The 18453-nt window shown below is 33.1% G+C and overlaps 1 protein-coding gene across 1 annotated transcript in view; it reads right to left on the bottom strand.

Annotated features, from left to right (window-relative positions):
• The window catches only part of RASA1 (RAS p21 protein activator 1), a 108704-nt gene that overhangs the window by 2681 nt on the left and 87570 nt on the right, over positions 1–18453 (bottom strand). The window contains exons 14-24 of the mRNA XM_090276455.1: positions 17041–17198; positions 16473–16549; positions 14990–15162; positions 14345–14504; positions 12823–12965; positions 10956–11071; positions 10331–10417; positions 7244–7311; positions 5739–5827; positions 2591–2668; positions 214–348 (exon numbers count right to left, since the gene is read on the bottom strand). Of these exons, the coding sequence (XP_090132581.1) occupies positions 214–348; positions 2591–2668; positions 5739–5827; positions 7244–7311; positions 10331–10417; positions 10956–11071; positions 12823–12965; positions 14345–14504; positions 14990–15162; positions 16473–16549; positions 17041–17198 (1284 nt within the window). The remainder of the gene's footprint in view (positions 1–213; positions 349–2590; positions 2669–5738; positions 5828–7243; positions 7312–10330; positions 10418–10955; positions 11072–12822; positions 12966–14344; positions 14505–14989; positions 15163–16472; positions 16550–17040; positions 17199–18453) is intronic.

Below are 18453 nucleotides of genomic sequence, written 5' to 3'. Positions count from 1 at the left end.
TGAAGTATATAAACACCATTTTTGCAGTATCAAAATTACATAATTTTAGTCTGAACCTGTTAACCCTGTCTGCCGAGATATTGGTTCATTCTTGAAAATGTAATATAAATGATAAATAAAAATGTTGACCATAATTCAGCTACTGCTTACCTCTAAAGAGAATTTTAAATGCTAATGAAACATCACTGTCAACGAATGCTAGCAAAAACCTACCTGCTGTACACCACGCTCATTACTGAGTGTTCGCAGTTCATCTGAATGGGCCACACAAATCTCATGCAGTGCTGCTAAATCACGGGACAGGTCAGTTCTAGAATGTTCTGTAGTGTCCGGAAGTTCAGGTACATTCTTTAAGGGAATTGTAAAACTGAATTTAGAAATATAAATCTTAAGTCCCTTTTAAAAAGATCCTAATTGGTTATACTAGAATTTTTAACACATAATACTCAAATATTCTCTTGAATTTGTTAAAATTCTAAGATCTTATTGAAATATTCAATGCTAATTCTAACATAGATTTTGTGAACTTGGTATTCACATCAAAACCAGTTCAATTTCCTTCTAGAGCATAGCAGAACATTGTACAGTATTATTGCTATTCTAAGTAAATGGGTTTCCTAAACTTGATAAATTGTTTGGCATGTGTTTTAGATTTTAAAACTTATGTGTAAGTATTGACTGCTATTTTGGATTAAATGCAACCTAAAAAAACTCCTCTTTCAGACTGAATTTCATTATTAAGATACTGTAGTTTTTCTCTACATTATACAAATGTAATGAGAACCTGTCAGGCCAATAATTTATTACCTGTGGTTTATTCATAAAATACTTGCTAATGTGTAGAAATGATCAGTGTTAAATTACGGTACTTCAGATAAGGTTCATAAAGTAACAGTCACTAAGTTGATAGTACCTTATTAACTGTGAGTACTGATGTAATTTGGAGCCTTAGAATAAAATTCAACATGGGCTCCAGAATGGTGACAATATTTACTATACATTCCTAAGTACTGGAGAACACTCAGTTTTCTCTATTATGAACAATTAGAAAACATTTTTATTTATTAAGTGACTCAGTTATTCACTTATTCAGTGAATGAAGGATTATATAAATGAAGGACTAGTATCTGCCTTTAGAGAGCTTACAGTCTAGTAGAAATGTCAGAAATAAGCTAATAGCAACACAGGATTATATATATCAAAGACATGCAGAGGAAGGAAAACAAAAGAAATTCAGGTTTAGGGCTCAGCAGGTCTTCCGGAAGGAGATATTTGAGGTGAGTCTTGAAAAGTTAAATTTGATTTATACATGTAGTAAAGGAATAGAAGAGTATGAAGAGACTGGAAGAGTATCAGAACACTGGGATTCTAAGCAATTTTAAAGGCTAGACTACACACATGACATTGCTAAGAAAGTGATAGAGAAAGCTGGACTGTACACTTATGGTTATAGAAAATGAAGTTCCAACTATGAATCTGAAACCCTAGAAATATGGTTTAGAATAAAATGAGCCAGCCTTAAATGCTGAGTAAAATTTTCACACAGCTCCTTAAACATTAAGTACAAATGTTTTTCAATCCCTGACCAACTATATTTTTTAGAAACAAAATATTTCTATCTTCAGAACTTCACAGGAGTTCACATATGGAAACATGATGGATACCGTTAACATTTGCTCCTTTTTTTCCTTCTATTTCACTATATAGAAAGCTTTGCGGTAAATAATTTCTTATATAGTATTTTTTTTTAATACCTGAGGTTGCAAACTAGGAGCCCCACAGGCAGTACTGTTAGGTGTGACTGCACGTGGTATAGTGATTGCTTGCTTGTGTTAACTGAATTGAAATGCGTTGCAGCAGAACATGGGCACCTCAGTCTCTTACCCTATCACTCCCTAATGTCATACACCTGTCTTAATTCATGTATACATGTTCCCTTCCTGGCTTCTATATATATGAATTAAATTGCTAAGATATTTACCTCCTTTTAAACTTAGTCAATATCTGAAAATGTGTAACTGATAAATTTTACTAAGAAATCCAGGATCTTAAATATTTTCTTTAAAACCCCCTATTCTTAATGTCATAATCACTATTTTATTTATAAAGGCCCATAAGGCACGTAAGAATCGCACTGACTGAAGTATAACAACAATTCCATGTATTTTATTCCTAGAAAGTCATGAGAACACTCATTCTCCAGTCCATTTACTTACTGAACACAGTCAAAACCATGAGTCATCCATCTCATTTCAAATTCCACAAAAGAGCAGCAAATTAAAAGTAGCTAAAGCAGCCAAAGAATGTCACAATAATGAGGTAGAACAGCTAACAGAATAATGAAAGACAAAACAGAAACTAGAAAATGACAAACCCAAAAAATCCAATAGTGTATGCTTGCTGTAAACCATTTAGTATAAGAATTAATGGTTAAAACTACAGTCAAAATAATTTAAGTAAACAAAAATAGAAAGCTTTTTCTTTAGTTCTGGGTATAAAATATTTTTCAAAATAGTTGCTAAAATGAGTTAAATCTGAGTGAGACCTGTTGTTAGTATAGGTTCAAGTACCTGAAAAATTATATACATACCCCAAGTTCATCTAAAAACATGATCATACGATGTTTGTTACTTTTGATGAAAGGATTGACACCCTCCATATAGGGCTCCTAAAAACATAAAAATAAAAAGCTTACTATATGCATCAGAAAACAAACACTGTCTGATCTATATAATGAAAACCTACGTGTAGGAGTCTTATAAATCTGTGTCCATCGGAAGCAATATGTTTTCACAATAATTAAACAGGCAATGGCAATATTTTCATTATAATATAAGCAAACAGCTACACTAACTGGATGTAGTCCCTTAGTTTATTTTTCTTTAGTTTCCCTTGCCTGATGAAATATATCAGAAAAAATACTGCTATGAGCATTGTCTGAAATTTTACTGTGTTTTCTTCTAGGAATTGTATGGTTTTGGGTCTAACATTTAAGTCTTCAATCCACTTTGAATTTATTCTTTTTGGTGTGAGAAGGTGGTCTAGTTTAATTTTTCTGCATGTATCTGTCCATTTTCCCACACCATTTATTGAATAAGCTATCTTTAGCCCATCGTATGTGCTTGCTTCCTGTCAAATATTCTTGACTATAAAGTTATGGATTTATTTCTGGGCTCTGTATTCTGTTCCACTGATCTATGTGTCTGTTTTTATGCCAATACCATGCTGTTTTGATTATTAGGGCTTTATAGTATAGTTTCAATTAGGCAGCATGATTCCTCCAACCTTTTCTTTCTCAGGATCACTGTTGCTATTTGTGGCCTTTTATGGTTCCATATTTTTTAAATATCTGATCTAATTCTATGAAATATGTCATGGGTACCTTGATAACTGCATTGAATCTATAGATTGCTTTGGGTAGTATGGACATTTTAATGATGTTAATTCTCCCTCTCCATGAACATGGTATGTGCTTTCACTTTCTTCTATCTTCTTCAATTTCTTTCTTCAGTATCTTACAATTTCCCAAATACAGGCCTTTTACATCCTTGAATAGATTTATACCTAGGTATTTTATTCTTTTTGAGGCAACTGTGAGTGGGACTATTTTCTTAATTTCCCATGGGACTACATCAAACTAAAAACTTTTTGTACAGCAAAGCAAACCATCAACAAAATAAAAAGACAACCCACTAAATGTAAGAACATATTTGCAAATATATCTGATAAAGGGTTAATATCCAAACTTATAAAGAACTTATAAAACTCAACACCAACAAACCAAATAATTCAATTAAAAAATTGGCAAAGGACCTGAACAGATACTTCTCCAAAGAGGACATACACATGGCCAATAGATATATGAAAAGATGTTCAACATCACTAATCATCAGAGAAATGCAAAATAAAACCCAAATGAGATATCACCTCACACCTGTCAGAATGGCCATCATTAATAAATCAACAAACAAGTCCTGGCAAGGATATGGAGAAAAGGAAACCCTTTTGCATTGTTGGCGGGAATGCAGATTGGTGCAGCCACTATGAAAAGTAGTACGGAGATACCTCAAGAAATTAAAAATGGAACTGCCTCATGACCCAGCGATTCCACTTTTGGGAACTTATCTGAATAAACCTGAAACACTAATTTGAAAGAATGTAAACATGTTCATTGCAGCATTCATTCCACATTGCCAAGACATGTAAGCAGCTCAAGTGTTCTTCGGTAGGTGAGTGGATAAAACAACTATGGTACATGTACATAATGGAATACTACTCTGCTGTTAAAGGAAAAAGTTTTATCCTTTGCAACACCATGGGTGGACCTGGAAAACATTAAGCTAAATGAAATTAGCCAGTCAGAGAAAGACAATTACCAAATGATTTCACTAATACGTGGACTCTAATGTACAAACTGAACAAGCAAAATAGACTCAGAGATCAGAGTAGGCTGAAAGTTCTGGTTGGGGGTACAGTTGGGGTCTTTAGGAGGTGAAGGGATCCAGCAAAAAGGAAAAGGGACTCATGGACATGGATAGCAGTGTGGTGATTACGGGAGGAGGGAGTATAATGGGGATAAATGGTAATGGGAAAAGGACAATTAAAAAAATGAGTATTTTAATGAAAGAATAAATTCTGGAATGAGAACAAATCAGAACACAAAACCTAACAGATTGCTTATGTGTAATTCATTCAAAATAATTACTTGAGAAACTATTATTTGCCAAGCACCAAGACAGACAAGGGCCCCACTCTGAAGTTAGAATGTAGCAGAGAATATCAGGAATTAAAATACAGTGTGATCAAGGCCTGCACTAGGATTCAGATAAATGTCAAAGTTAAGCTGTACATATAAACTGCTCTTCATACTAAAATCTTAGATCTATTTAAAAATATGCTATGTTGTAAAATAGGAAAGGGTTACTATTTACACAAGCTCCTAAAATCAATAAGAAATTCAATAAGGAGATCGGATAAAGACCTCACTGGTTAATTCCAAAGAAAGAAACATGAAAAATCAGTTTCTCTAAGATTAATGAAATAATAAAACACAGTAACATTATGCCTATCTTTCATGAAGACTATGGAGAGCAAAAAGTCGTCTTAGTAATTTTATTCTAAAGTTAGTTTCAGGAAATAACTGGATGAGTTTGAAAGGAAATATATATAAGTATACTTGTTACAGCAATATTTATAATAGTAACAGATGAGAAGCCATCTAAATATCCAGGAGAGAATTACTTTACATGATAGCATACTAAATAATCATTGTGAATATTACAAGAGTTATGTATTTCCAGGTAAAGCACAAGGTTTATGTATTGAAAAAAGGAAATGACAAAGTATGATTCCTACCAAAATAACAACACTCCTTAGGTCGTTGGATCACACGTGGGTGTTTTACAAGCTCACCTGAGTTTTAAAACTTACAGAGAATATTTATTATGAAATAAATTTTTAATAATGTATTCGAGTGCATTTAAATATATGCTGATTTTTATATTTAAAAGTGGGAAATTGGAGTATATTCAAAATTGATAATACAGTTTTCTATAATGGCTAAAAGTTTCATTATTAAAATGTAAAACCAAAACAAAACATTCTTTAAAAAAATCAACAACATAAATATAAATTCTGTTTATAAATTACCCACTATTGTAAGTTTACTTAAGCTATATTTAAAACCATGTCAAAGTTTGATTCTTTAAAATAACATTTATGAATGAAAGTGTTTTTACCTTAGCTCCAAATTCCACAAGATTTGCTAAGTTCTGTACAGACTTAGCCACTAATATCAGTGTTCTTGCAGCAATAGGAGATGGAGAATCTGTAAGAGAATTGGGCAGAGCTAACGAGACCACACCACAAGCACTTACCAGGTAAAAGTATTACAGATTTAGGAATTTAATTACATTTATTTACTGTTAAAAATACTAATGTTCTCCCACTCAGAACTTGTAATTTTTTCTTGAAAATGTATGATCTGCATAATTCAAAAGAACTTGAGTTAAAGGGGGAGATCCTGAGGACACTTCCCTTGCTTTCAGTTTTGTGAAAAGGGCACTACTACAAGACTGAACAATTCCCAGCTGGTGGGTAATGTTTCAGAACACCTCAAAGTGTTTACTTCTGTCACTAAAAAAACTGTCACTATACACTGTCTGACAATTCATAAAGCTAATTTCAACCCACTCAGGATAGCAATTTGCAATCTGAACAATTCTCTGCTCCAAACTTCCACTGACTACAAATAATTTATGTTGAAGTGCAATAACAAAGATAAATGTCTGGTAAAACTATTTTTAAGAGAAAACATGCAATTCAATGAACTTTTAAAATATTTTAAATGTTAGTCAGGAAACACACTTATAGAATATAGATAGTAGGTAGGACATAAATGAAAAGTATTTGTAACCGAAAGATAAGATATTATTTAATAGTAAAAACTGATATAGGGAATCTGACTGCCTGATTTTAGATTGTACTCAATCTTAAACTGCTAAATATACATAGTATTGCCTAGTGCAGTTTATAGGCCAACATTCGGGTTCAAAAAATTACTGCAAAAGAATTCTAAACCCTTAATTTTTAATAGACTATAGGTTTAACCATTTTGGTAGTGATAGAAGACAATGACAGAGATGGGTGGCTGGCTATAAAGGTAAAAATTAAGACATTCCTGAATATTTTTATGTAACTTGGAGCTTCAAATTATTAAGATAGCTCAGGTTCCTTCTTTTAATAATGGCTCATTATTACATTCGTAGTTACAAATACCACCTACAAAATCTGAAAGTCATTACATAATGGACATCCAGGTAATAAGCAAAACAATCTGGTTTATTGGAGTTAAAAATGGCTGGTTAACATTATGTAACTGGTGACAAGAAATCTCAAATGAAAAATGTCTCATCTCTAAAGAGCCACTTTCTTTTTAAGTAACCACAGAGCACTACTCCAACTGTAGCAGACAAAAAGCTCTTCTCCCCAGCTTGAAAAAGCCAATATGCAAACAGGAAAAAGTCACCATCATAACAGCTTGAGATACAGGTAGAAATGGAAAAAAGGTAAAGTAGCAAAAGGAAGGAAGAAGAAATGGAAGGGTGCTTTGGAATGTTTTATACCAACGTGCATAATTGGATATTAAAAAAAAAATCAAACTTAAAAAATTCTGTAACCTTTTTAAACAAAATGAAGTTTCACTCTAATTTTTTAATTTCCAAGTTTATCAAAAATTGATTACCTGAGATGATATTAAACATCCGTGGATTCAGGATGGCAGGACAGATAAGTCGAAGAAAAACAAAACCACTGTTGGGGAGGGGGAAAAAAATTTTTTTTTAGAAAACTACTCTATTAATAAAATGTTCAGTACTCATAGAACCATAAACTTTGAACTTATATAGGGGACCACAAACACAGCTTTAAGAAAAAAACTAGTGTGTCCTACTTTAAGAAAGCATCTTTTTAAACATACTTTTCCAAATTCAGGATGTTAGATTTACTTTGGCAGATTTATATCTAGAGTATTTACTGTCCTGACTACTATTTATTTATTCCAAGCTAGTAGTACATTTTAAATTTGAGAAAGCAGGGTCCTTAAAAACACCAAGAATTTCAGGAAAACTAGAGGAGCAAAATAAACCCTTTTACAGATATATAATCCTGGAAGGTCCTAAAACTTCCACTCTCACTTTCTTTCTTTTTGTATTTAAACAGAACAACCCAGTAAAGTCTGTTATAAATTAAGTTGGTTCTATTGATTTTGTTGATGTGTCATATAAAAATAAGAATCCACTTTACTGGGGAAAACAGTGACTCCTTGGTAAATGAAAATGTATACAATGGAATGCTGAAAAGTTTATCATCATAAAGAAAAAGAAATCAAGCTTTCTCAAATTAAAAAATGTTCTCAAATTATAAATAATAGGAAAATCAAAGTAGTGTAAATGAACATGGCTTAAAAACATCATATATGATTTTACCTATTAATTTTACTCAGGTAAAAATGTATAATGTCAACTGCAAGCTTATTTAGCTTTTTCCTAGCCTAAAAGAGTATATTTTGTAATGTAGATACTTTTACTCAATTTCCTTTTAAGAGGAATCCACACTAATAATATACCTCTTAATTGCTGCTTATAAAAACTAGCATTATTCAAATAATAGTTGATAAAATACCTTCTACAGACTAAAATAAGCAACACAATTTCTGTTCTTTGTTAAGAGTGGATAACCAACTCCTCAACATTCACCTTCCAACATACATGACAGTTTGCTAATTTGGGACTCTCACAATTTCTGTTCTTTGTTAAGAGTGGATAACCAACTCCTCAACATTCACCTTCCAACATACATGACAGTTTGCTAATTTGGGACTCTCAGAGTGAATATGCTACTTCTTAACATTTGTTGCAATTTTTCTTGAATAAATTTTGATACTTACATATGTCTTAGAATCTGAAATATAATCTGGCAACATCAACCCTAAACAAATTTCAGTGTGCAAATCTACTTTCCGTTTCAAGAGGGATACTAGGTATCTACACATACATTTAAAAGCTTATTAAGGGCAGAAAGGGTCACTTTGGGCATAGATGCTCCTTAAAACACCCTATGGTATCAAACAATCCACATAGCAGAATTTCCTGCTGTGCTTGCTTAACAAATATACATGGTTGGTCTAGAAAAAGTCCAGCCATTGTTAATGTAACGAGAATGGTTTGCATGACATCAATGTAACCTGGCAGTCAAAGAGAGCGGACTGAAATGCACATGTGTGAACAATGGCAACTTCACTGTATTAGTCAGTGGGGACAGTACACGCCATTGAGTGACCATATGTACTGTGTGGCCATCACATTCAAAATGACTGAGCAAACAAGAGGAATAAATCTGTAACAAAGTTTGCACTAAGCTTGAACATTCCTCCATGGAAACTATTTGGATGATTCAGAAGGCCCCAGCTATGGGCAACTGGTGATTGGCAACTTCATCACAACAACATGCCTGCTCATGCATCACGCCTCGTGCAGTGTTTTTGGTGAAATATTAAATCATCCAGGTGATTCAGCTTGCCTACAGTCCAGATTTGGCACCCTGAAACTTCTGGCTTTTCCTAAAATTAAAATCGGCTTTGAAAGGGAAGAGATTTTAGACCATTGAAAAGATTCAGGAAAATACGACAGGGCAGCTGATAGTGATTGGGAGAACTGTGTGAGGTCCCAAGATGCTGACTTGGAAGGGAACTAAGGCATCACTGTCCTATGTGCAGTGCTTCTTGTATCTTCTTTAATAAATGTCTGTTTTTCACAGTACATGGCTGGGTACCATACTTGTTTGAAATGTAATAGTTCATAGTATTAATTTACATCACACATATAGCTGTGCTAAAACATGCTTATAATTCTTTTTTATTCTCAATCACAACTAAAGCCAAGAAATACAGAACTTAAAATTCTTAACTATTTATGGTATGATGGTAGGATTTTATCTGTAAAAGAGAGTAGAAACCTCTAGAAAATTTAGGTTGTGGACCAGATTAACACACATTTTTAATACCAACTCTATGATATTGGTGTTTTTAGTGGTTGGCTGATTTTTTTTATGGGACATAACATCTCTGATGCTTTTTCACTAAATTTCCCATTGGCTTGAATGGCTCTGGGGTGCTTAACAAAAGCATGCAGTAGTGTTAAGAATATTAGATTGAGTCTTAGAAGTTTAGTCTCTAGTTGTCTTAGCCACTAGCTTTGCCATTCATGCTAATACCGTATAATGAGAACACTGCAACACAACTTCAGAACTGGAGATATGGTTGCAGATTAGTCCAAAGTCACAGAAGTGTTACAAACCTATTAACATCTAAATGGCTCAACTATTGCTCTTCTTAGCAGCAGTTAATCTTTTTCTTTCCTTCCGTCCTTCCTCCTCCCTCCCTTTGTCTACAGATATGTATGTATATGTATGTGTGTACATATGTATATGTATGAAGAGTACTATAAAGTTAGCTACAGATTTTGTTGATTATAGAACTTTTAACCTCATTTTACAAAATAAAAACCCCAAGTAGTTAACTGACTATATATAAATGTTTAGGTTTTTAGAAAATACAAAAAATATCTAAGTAATTTCACTGAAACCACCAACCCCCGCCCCCCACAAAAAAAAAAAAAACAAACAAAACACAACAGTAAGTTTGAGTTTAGAAGCCATCTGAACTCAGAAAATATTCAACAGGGCTCCAAATAAGAAAAGTCTTGAACAATTATCCATTTAACTCTCTGGGTACTGTACAGAGTGATGTAACAAATGAACTGCTCAGCCTTACCTAACAACTCTTGTTCTCATGGTGGTATTGGTAGGCCACTTGCGCTGAACAGATTTCTGTAAACACCCGTAAATATACCTCAGTGTCCTGCCAAAATAACACAATCATCTCAATACAGAAAGCAAGTGAAAATGCTGATCTCATTATACCTAAAGTTTATTTTACCAAACACATGATATTTTTTTTTCTTTTTTTTTTTAAATTTTTTATTTTGGTTTTTCAATTACAGTTGTCCCCTTTTCCCCCAATTTCTCTCCCCCACCCAACCCACCCCCTCTCCCACAATCATATCCCTCCCCGTTGTCCATGTCCATGAGTCTTTCCAAACACATGATATTTTAATGCAATTGATCTTTCTGTCCAAAAAAGTACTTTCGTCAAACAAATGACTAAATCAAATAAGCTTTCCTCATTAATTAATTTAACCAGTTTTTAACATATACTTTGGAAGAGATCTTACCATTTTTAGATTACTTCTGTATTAATAAAAAGTATGAAATAAATTGGGATAATAATAGAGGTAGCATAACATCAGAACAGTAGAAAAGCTTTTATGTTTTAGAAATACAAATTTTTCAAAATGCAGATATACAATTTATTTTCAAATTAAAATTTCATCACTTACGGTGGAAGTATTTCTGAAGCCATGAATATTTTCTCCACAAGCTCTGAAAGTATGTTCAATAGGTGTGCTAAATTAGTGTTCACATCTTCATTTTTTTCTAACTTTGATGGACTTAACTAGGAGAAGGAAAAGTCAATATAAATGAATCAAGGTAATCAAACAGTTGTTTTCAAGGTTCTCTTTTTCCATTTTTCAATCTATATCAGTCTTTTGAGGGGAGGTATAAATGGGAATTTTTAAGTTGTTTACACTATGAAACTCCTTGGGTTTTTTTTACCATTAATTCCCAATTATTGACCATTGAGCAACATTGGTTTGAACTGCACAAGTCCACTTATACATGGATTTTTTTCAGTAAATATGTGTACTTTGTGATCTGCGGATGGGAGTCTAGATGCAGAGGGCTGACTGCGTGCACTCATCTTGGCCATTTTATACAGGGGATTTGCACATCCACAGCTTTTAGGGGTCCTGGAACAAATCCCACACAGATGCAGGGGCCAACTAAGTTTTGGGGAAGTCAGAAGTTATACACGGATTTTTTACCATGTGTGATGGGAGCTGGTGAAAGACCCTAACCCTCCCCCACTCCCCCCAGTTGTTCAAGGTTCAACTGTACTTAATTGAAGAGCAATCTATGATTATTCAACAATTTTCAGTTGCTTTGGAATTAATACCAGTATTAAAGTTCTCTTCTATTCATTTACCACATTTTAGCATAGAGTTTTACACACACATAAATTTGGATTAGACTTTATTTTAAATATAGTATTAATTAAAAGACAAAAAACCCAGGTATAGTGGCCACATAGTCATAAATATACTAGGAGTATGTAAATGGACAGAAAGATCACCATACTGCTATTATAAAAAAATCTTACTTTTATTTATTTGAGGGAAAGACTAGCTTTTCTGAATGAGATACGACTTATTTATTGACTAAAAAAGTACTAAATGCATTGGGTAGAATCATGAACCCTTCTCAAAACGTTCCCCCTGAAATGCAAGTTTTCTGATCTAGAAACAATGAATAGATTTACCTATATATACCTAAATCCCCCAGCCTGGATCCAGCACCCAGACACTGCAGACTTGCTGAATTTCTCTATCCTTTACAGTTAGACCAACTGTGGTGTTACCCCAGGTTTTCAACACCAAATCTTCACTTTCCCTTTAAGGTAATAAGTAAATATTGACAACTTAATGCAGAATTAGCATTTGACAGCTCCTAGTATATATTATCAAAAGCAATTTCTTATTAATTTTGTATTATATCTACAAATATATTTTAATTATCTTTCTAAGTGAGATTCCACTCTTTATTTTCATAGTTTATTACAAATTTAAAATGCAGCCTTGTTTGTTTTTGTTGCTTGAGAGGATTATCTCATACTAACTCCAACCCCCCAAAAATACCTTCAAAGACAACCCTAAATGTCACTAGATGTGCTACACAAAACTTAACTAGATTATACAACACAAGTCTTGAGCAGAAACTTCAGTGTATATTATTTACACTTTTTGAAAGTAGTATATACTTTACCATTAGTACAGTAGGAGAAATAATAAAGTACACTTTTATGAATTTCTGTGCAACCTGAGGTTTTTAATTCTGAAATTAAGTCATCTTTTAAAAAATATCAGCTTTGTACATTTTCCAAATGTATTATAAAAGATAACTACTTGATTACTTTAGAATGCTAATATATTTTCCTTAAAATGTTATTAACACATTGCACACCAGGGAATTCAAATGCCTTTTAGAAATGATGAGAATTCTCGCCACCCGTACGCAATGTGTTAACTATAAAGCATTACCTATTAAAGTATGCTCTTTGCTCAAATACTTCAAACATTAAATTCTTACCTCACAAGACTGCTTGCTTTCCATTATCTTTAAAATGGAGTCTTTCAAAGCATGATGAACAAATTGTGTAGCAGTGGCTTTCATATACTGCTCCATCAAGGTGCTTGCAAGTGTTGTGGCTCGAAATAAGGTAGTGGCTTCATCTACATAAAGATATTAAAAAATTATCTATAAAGGATTGTACTAATGTGAACCAACTGGAAATTAAATGAATTCACTTCTTCCTCAACCATTTTCCCTCAACAATTATAACCATTTAAGCATGTTTATTTGCATACAACATTAAAGTATTGATTATAATGACATCCTATATTTCTATACACTTAACTCTTCAAAAGGTTTTATATCACCCTGGCTGGTGTGGCTCAGTAGATTGAGTGCCGGCCTGCGAACTGAAAGGTGGCTGGTTCGATTCCCAGTCAGGGCACATGCCTGGGTTGTGGGCCAGGTCCCCAGTTGTGGGGGCATGCAAGAGACAATAGATTGATCTTTCACACATTGATGTTTCTCACCCTCTTTAGAGAAACATCCCCTCCTTCCCCTCCCTCTAAAAATAAATGAATAAAGTCTTTAAAAAATATTTTTTAAAAAGGCTTTATATGTATTCATTAAATTATAAACAGGAGAAGGGATTAACACTAAAATGTTCATATATAATTTTTTTAAAAGGGGTTAGAATGGTTGGGTGACTTGTATAAAAACAGAGCCAGTTAAGTGACATAACTAGGACCAGAATCCAGCTTTGTTGTCCACTGAGCCCATGCTTGGAAACATATGAGTTATTTTCCAAATAAAAATATAAAATCCCAATATAAATTATTAGCCTAAAACATGGCTACTAATAACTTTTAATAAAGGCCTCAAACCCACAAATATCATCAGAAAAGATGATCTCAGTGTAAAATATGTATCACCACCTTATCCTTCCTGACAAATCTATGTAATTTTCTATTTTCTATTTTCTATGATTAGGAGGAAATAATTTTAGATTTTAGTTTATTTGGAGAAGACTAGAAGCAAGCACTTTTATTGAGTTAAAAGTGCTGGCTGGAAAAGGGTTATTCTGACATGATTTGTAAGCTGTCTCAAAGCACTACGTGCCTACCTATATTGCCTGGGAATTACCTATCTGTAGAATCTAGAAATAAAATGCATCAGACACCCAACTTTTGTGCAATGACTTAGTAAGTAAAAAATAAACAAGAGAACATGGTAGGTATACCAAACTATTCTTAACACTATGAGCCACTGATCTGGATATAGAGGTCACATTCTTATGACTTCTAATACTAATTTGCCATGACAAAAACTTGTATTAGAAATACCAACCATCCATATTAGCCACCATTAAGAATCAGAACTGACATTCTGGCTAATTTTTAATAAAGGAAAAACAATATCTTATTTTGCAAGATTTAACTCTTTAATATATTCTAAGATGAAATCCACATATACTTTATATGTAAAATCTGATTGTTGGTCCAATTTTTAATAGTATCATACTAACACATCCATACTGTACCTTCCATGCTTATTTCTCTGTCATTTAGTGTACATAACAACAATGATTCAAGCTTTTCATGAAGAAAAATCCTCAGTAGGATGCTAGCCAGTAGTGTTCGGTCCTGTCCACACACATGTGATAAAGCATAGACCACATGAAGCTCCTTTTGGAGTATAAGCTAAAAATGACATCAAGAAAGATTGTTGAAAGTACACAACATTAAGCATTCTCAGATTAACAGAAAATATGTCCTTTTATGTTCGTATAGTTAGGAATACACGCTACTGAATAAATCTATTTTAAAAAGAATGAGACTATAGTTTACATATTTTTGTCTCCTAAGACCAACTTCATACTACCACAAGGCTGTTCAACTCTCTCTGCTTGTCAGTGTGCTGCTACCAAACTATGGAATTACTACATATAACTTAATGGATCTTCTATTAAGTGTTAAATATTCCTGTTACTGCCATCAAAAATAATTAGACTGGGCCCGGAGTTGGTTGTGCGTCATCCCGCAAAGTGAAAGGTCGCCGGTTGGATTCCCAAGGTGCAGAGAGGCTACCAATCAATATTTCTCTCCCTCTTTCTCCTACCCTTCTCCTCTCTAAAAATAAATAAAATAAAATAAAAAAATAATTAGTTTGGTAAATAATTTAATACCTCTTTAAATTCACTGTATTCTTCTTCTGGCATGATTTTTTCCATAGAATATCGTGCTCGGACACGCAGGGATCCTGGTTCAATACCTTTTAATGGTATATGGGAGCTGAGCAAAAACCATTCATCTGTGGCATGCCCTTTCTGTAACCGGCTCAACTGGCAGCGCATAAATACTGTGATAGGAAAACATCAAATGATTACTATCTAAAAAGATGACACTATAAATTTGTCACATAAAAGTATCCTGATATTTTGCCTTCTCTGTAGTGTTAAATATTTTTTATTAAAGAAGTTTTCAGTGATATTGCGAATTCAATACTAAATGTTTATTTTGTTTACTGAATGTCTACTATGTGCCAGACTCTGTTATAGGAAGGGATGTGGGATACAGACAAAATTAAGACATTGTTTCTGACTTGCATGGAGGTGACAGTCTAGCCAAGAGAGCAAGAAATCAATTACGGTATAGTGTGATAAATGCTATAACAGTGGTTAGTGATAATGGAGTACACAGAAATAATATCTCATTCAGGCTATGGAAGTTAAAAATCCATTTCAAACAGGCAGCCCTTAAGCTGACTTGTGACAGAATCTGGAGATGCAGCTAAGTATAAAGGTAAAAAAAATGAGAGAGAAAGGGGGGGAGGGGATGTGAGTGCAGTCCAAATAGAAGGTAGGGTGGATTCTTTTAAAATCCATGGATAATGTAAAGTTATGAGAAAGCTGGTAGAGCCGGAGAAGTGTATACAAAAGATTACACAGTGAGAGCAAAGGGGAGAGGAGTGGGTCAGAAAAGGGTCTTTCTTCTGTGTCATTAGCGGGGGTTGAATTTTATCTTAAAATATATGGGAACCACTAAAAATGTTAACCATTTAAATACAAAAATTACAGAATAAACATTTTATAGAGAAAAATTCAGGCTTTGACCTATCTGTTAATACATAAAACTTATTTCTCTAAGCCTGACTTAAGAAGGTATTAAACTAATTCACACCTACGTGAATTCCTAAATCCACTGCCCCCCAGTTTCAGCAACACGCTGGGAAAGGTGTGCTCCTGAGATAAAAACTGAGGCGATCTGACTACTGAAAGCAAACAAATAGTGTACTCAGTGTTTAAAGAAATTTTTTTTTAATGGAGTGCTTTTTTTTCACTTACATGCAAAGAATAGAAAAGCAGGAAAAATTTAAAAAGTAGAAAGAAGGAAGGGGGAGAACCACAGAAAGATGACCACTGTTACTGTTTTCTTGTTCTTCCTATTCATTAAGGAGGGGAGGATGAACAGATATGTAATTTAATCTTAAAGGTTTATCGTACATACAATTTAGTCATATCAATCCTTTCAAAAGTACAAAAATGAACTACTTCAAAGTATACTCCTTGCACTTCTATTTTATTTTTAATTTGTTTTAGACTACATCTTATGAATTTTTAAAAGTATACAACATTATTTAATTTAGAAAGAATTTCTTTATCAACTTACAGATATCAGGATCTTTGCTTTTCTTTGTTTTATTACTAAGAGTTATTTCAAATCTGTTGATGTCAGGAGGAAGATCACTAAAGAAGCAAGGAGAAAAAGAATTAACAAAATGTCCAGACTATCTAATTCCTTTATTTCGAGTATCCAACAGGGCTCCTATTTTGCTACTAAACAACAAGAATGTATTAGATTTACAACTAGATTCAAAACATGTTTTATTGCTTGGTATACAGGAATGCAGACAAGCAAATCACAGTTTCCCTGCCGCTTTTAACCTCCTCAAGTAAATCCTGGAAATGTCTGTAAGTATTTTGTATGTGTGTGTTAGTAAATGCTTTAGGTCTTGCCAGTCATGATAATTCATATCAATAATAAAGTGAAAAACAAAGGACACAGCACTTTACTAATAAAGTGAACAAATACAACAAAAAAAAATATGTACATACTATTAAAATGCCTGGACTCGGTACACTGTTCTGACGGTTTAGATAGAGACAAAGAAATAAAGGAACAAAAATGCAATATGGTAAAGGAAAATAATTTAAGGTAATGATAAAATAAGACTTACTCAAAGACAAATTCTTCTGACCATACAGGGTTTTGCCCTTCCCTTGCATGAGTTTTTGCTACCTGGACACTGTTCAGGTATATGTTGCAATATGGATTAGTAAAATGTTTTATAGGGAGTTTATGGGCTTCTTCAATATGTAAAACAAGACTGCTGACCTAAAGAAAGCACAAAAATTGTTATCCAAGATTTCAAGAATTATACATTAGGTTTCAAAAGCAATTAGCATAAATACAATTTTGTTTTGTAAGTTATTCCTCTAATTATATTCTTGCAGAAGAAATAAAATATACCTTTTTCACTATAAAACAATGGTTCAGAGAAAATGAAGAAGAGGATTCTTTGTTAATATAAGCAAACAACTGTCACAACTAAAATCAAAATCCTGTATGTTATATAATGCTCAGCTGGAAGATTTAAATTCTATCAAGAGTTCCTCAGCCATGAAATATTTTTAAAAACAGAGTCTACCTTTTCATTCTACAGAAAAGAATATAATCCAAGAAACCATAATTACTTGTCAGTTTTGATGGCAAAACTCAGACCAGCTAGCTACCTTCTAGTATCAGATCCTCTTTTTCTCTCCTGCCATCTACTACTTGCCTTGGGCAAGTCAGCTTCTCCAAACTATCTTCCTCTTATATAAAATGAGGATAAAGTTTACACTGCAAATTTTTGTAAAGACTCAAAATAGTTATGTGTAAAGCACACAGCAGAGTACCTGACACATAAGAAGGGTTCAAGAGATATTAGCTGTATCATATTATACTTATAAACAATAATTTTATGACTAAGTTTCCCACAAGGCACAATCCAAAAATTCAACATGCTTTTCCATAGCTTACAAAATGTTAAAATATGTTTTGAGAACACACAGCAATTAATGTATAATTCAATTTCATTGGGGAATCAGTCTTTTGGATACTGGGAATATAAATTGTAGTCACTCAAATATTAACATTTATCCATTTGCAATAGAACAATATGTTAAAATCACCAAAGTTATTGGAAACTCCTATAAATAAAACAACTCACTTTCATCAATAAATACTGTACCAAACTTAACTCAAAACGCCAAGAATGTTAAAATTACTGAATTTTTAAGCAATTATCTACCGATAACTATAAAGAAAAAAAGCAAGAAAAAGGAGAATATGAAGTTGACTTTACACACCTTGAAAGGAGGACCTAGTTTAACTCTACATAAATGAACACATAGGACATGTTAAGGTTTTAAACAAGACAGTACAGGTTACTACCTAAGAGTTATGTAATAATATTTCAAGAACAATTTCTATAAAACGAAAAACCCAAAAGTCTATTTGTATTAGTGTTTTAAGTAAGATGATCTTTTCAGTGAGTACCTTTAGTTCCACTTTTTTGAAATGGGTCAAAATAATGTTTTTAAGGAGG

The sequence above is a fragment of the Furipterus horrens genome, unplaced genomic scaffold, assembly GCF_987537825.1.
Source record: "Furipterus horrens unplaced genomic scaffold, mFurHor1.1.pri manual_scaffold_5, whole genome shotgun sequence".
In the NCBI taxonomy this organism is placed as follows: domain Eukaryota; kingdom Metazoa; phylum Chordata; class Mammalia; order Chiroptera; family Furipteridae; genus Furipterus; species Furipterus horrens.
Note: the sequence above shows the minus strand (reverse complement) of the source record. Positions and strands in the feature narration are given on the sequence as shown.